Source organism: Eimeria tenella, genomic scaffold (assembly GCF_000499545.2).
Source record: "Eimeria tenella Houghton genomic scaffold, Eth_scaff3644, whole genome shotgun sequence".
Lineage (NCBI taxonomy): Eukaryota > Apicomplexa > Conoidasida > Eucoccidiorida > Eimeriidae > Eimeria > Eimeria tenella.
In genome coordinates, this window is record NW_013544578.1 from 1 (window position 1) to 1667 (window position 1667).

Sequence of the window (1667 nt, forward strand, 5' to 3'; positions counted from 1 at the left end):
TGGATCCCCTGGTTCGGGATCTGCGTCGGGTTCAAAATCAGGGTTTAGGGTTTAGGGTTTAGGGTTTAGGGTTTGGCGCACGGCCTGCTGCTGCTGCAGCACCTCCCTCGCCTCCGCCTCGAACTCCTTTCTTGCTGCTGCTTCTTTCAAGTGTTCGTTCAGCAGCCGGTCGAGCCGCTGCAGCCGCAGCTGCAGCTCCTGCTGCTTCTGCAGCGAGTAAAACTGCCGAATGTGCGTGTTCACCTGCAGCAAACCCTAAACCCTAAACCCTAAACCCTAAACCCTAAACCCTAAACCCTGGGGCCTGGGCCTGACGCCCCTGGGCCACGGCAGCTAGTGACCTGAGCTGTCGGCCCTTCGAGGACTTCTGTCTTCAAGTCTACAAAGCTACTGGTGACGTTCACTTTAGGGTTTAGGGTTTAGGGTTTAGGGTTTAGGGTTTGAGGCTTGTCACCTCTTGCAGCTGCCGTTCTGCGACTTCGGCGAGATTCCCTTCCTGAAAAACCCCCAAACACTTCCTAAACCCTAAACCCTAAACCCTAAACTGCAGCAGCTGCAACAGCTGGGGCTGTAAGTTTCTGCAGCTCGGGAAGGACAGTTACCGCATCCATCGCCGCTAGTGTTTAGGGTTTAGGGTTTAGGGTTTAGGGTTTAGGGTTTAGGGTTTGCAGGTTGAGCCGTCCGCCTTGCTGCCCGTTGCCCAAGCTGCACGGAGCCGCGCAGGCCCAGGGCGCGGGGCGCGGGGCCTAGCGTTCAGGGTTTAGGGTTTAGGGCTCTGCGTTTAGGGTTTAGGGTTTAGGGTTTAGGGTTTACGGAGGCGTCTGCAAAACCCTTGGGGGCCAGCCGCAGTTCGCAATTCTCCGCTATTATGTCCAGCCGGGCGTGGGTCAAGTAAAGCCTGGTGTCGGCCACAGCCACTCCGCCCCCAGTAACCACCACGGGGATCTGCGCCAAACCCTAAACCCTAAACCCTAAACCCTAAACCCTAAACCCTAAAGCCTAAATTCCAACTCCTAAACCCTAAACCCTGAACCTGAATTCTAGGGCGTGGCAGCGGCCCCTGGGCCGTAGCTGCGAGTGGGGGCTCAGAGGGGACTGGGATCGCAAGGAAACGCTTGAGAGCGGAATGAGGGTTTAGGGTTTAGGGTTTAGGGTTTAGGGTTTGCCTGGTGCCTGCGGAGCTCGTCCGTGAGACGCGCAGCATTAAACTCCAAGTTCTCCAAATGCAGCCGATCCAGCAAACCCTCTGCGCGAAAGACACTGCCAAAAGGGTTTAGGGTTTAGGATTTAGGGTATAGGGTTTAGGGTTTAGGATTTAGGGTTTAGGGTTTAGGGTTTAGGGGCCGGGGTTGTCTCTAGGGTCTCGGGTTTAGGGTTTGAATTTCGGGTACCCACAAGCTCAAAGTGCTAAACTTCATTTACACTGGGGATTAGGGCTTAGGGTTTAGGGTTTAGGGGTATAGGGTTAAAGCTCTGGAGTTGGAGTTTTACCAGTAGCTTGGGGTCTGGCGCAATTAGGGTTTAGGGTTTAGGGTTTAGGGTTTCGCACCCATTTTAGCTTGAGTGTCTCTGGAAACAAAGAAGTATCCAATTCTTTCTTTCAGGGCTTTTAAGATTGCCCCCACAACTTGCTGCTGCAGCGGCTGCAGCAGCGCAGCAGCAACGGC

General features: G+C 54.5%; 1 protein-coding gene across 1 annotated transcript; it reads right to left on the reverse strand.

Annotated features, from left to right (window-relative positions):
- Nucleotides 1-81: 81 nt before the first annotated feature.
- On the reverse strand, nucleotides 82-1246 carry ETH_00042170 (uncharacterized protein; the record flags this gene model as incomplete). The annotated part of the gene is made up of 4 exons (XM_013379615.1): nucleotides 82-243; nucleotides 455-496; nucleotides 814-945; nucleotides 1167-1246. Coding segments are annotated over 4 exons (416 nt in total), but the record flags the coding sequence as incomplete, so codon positions are not given.
- Between the last annotated feature and the right edge of the window lie 421 nt (nucleotides 1247-1667).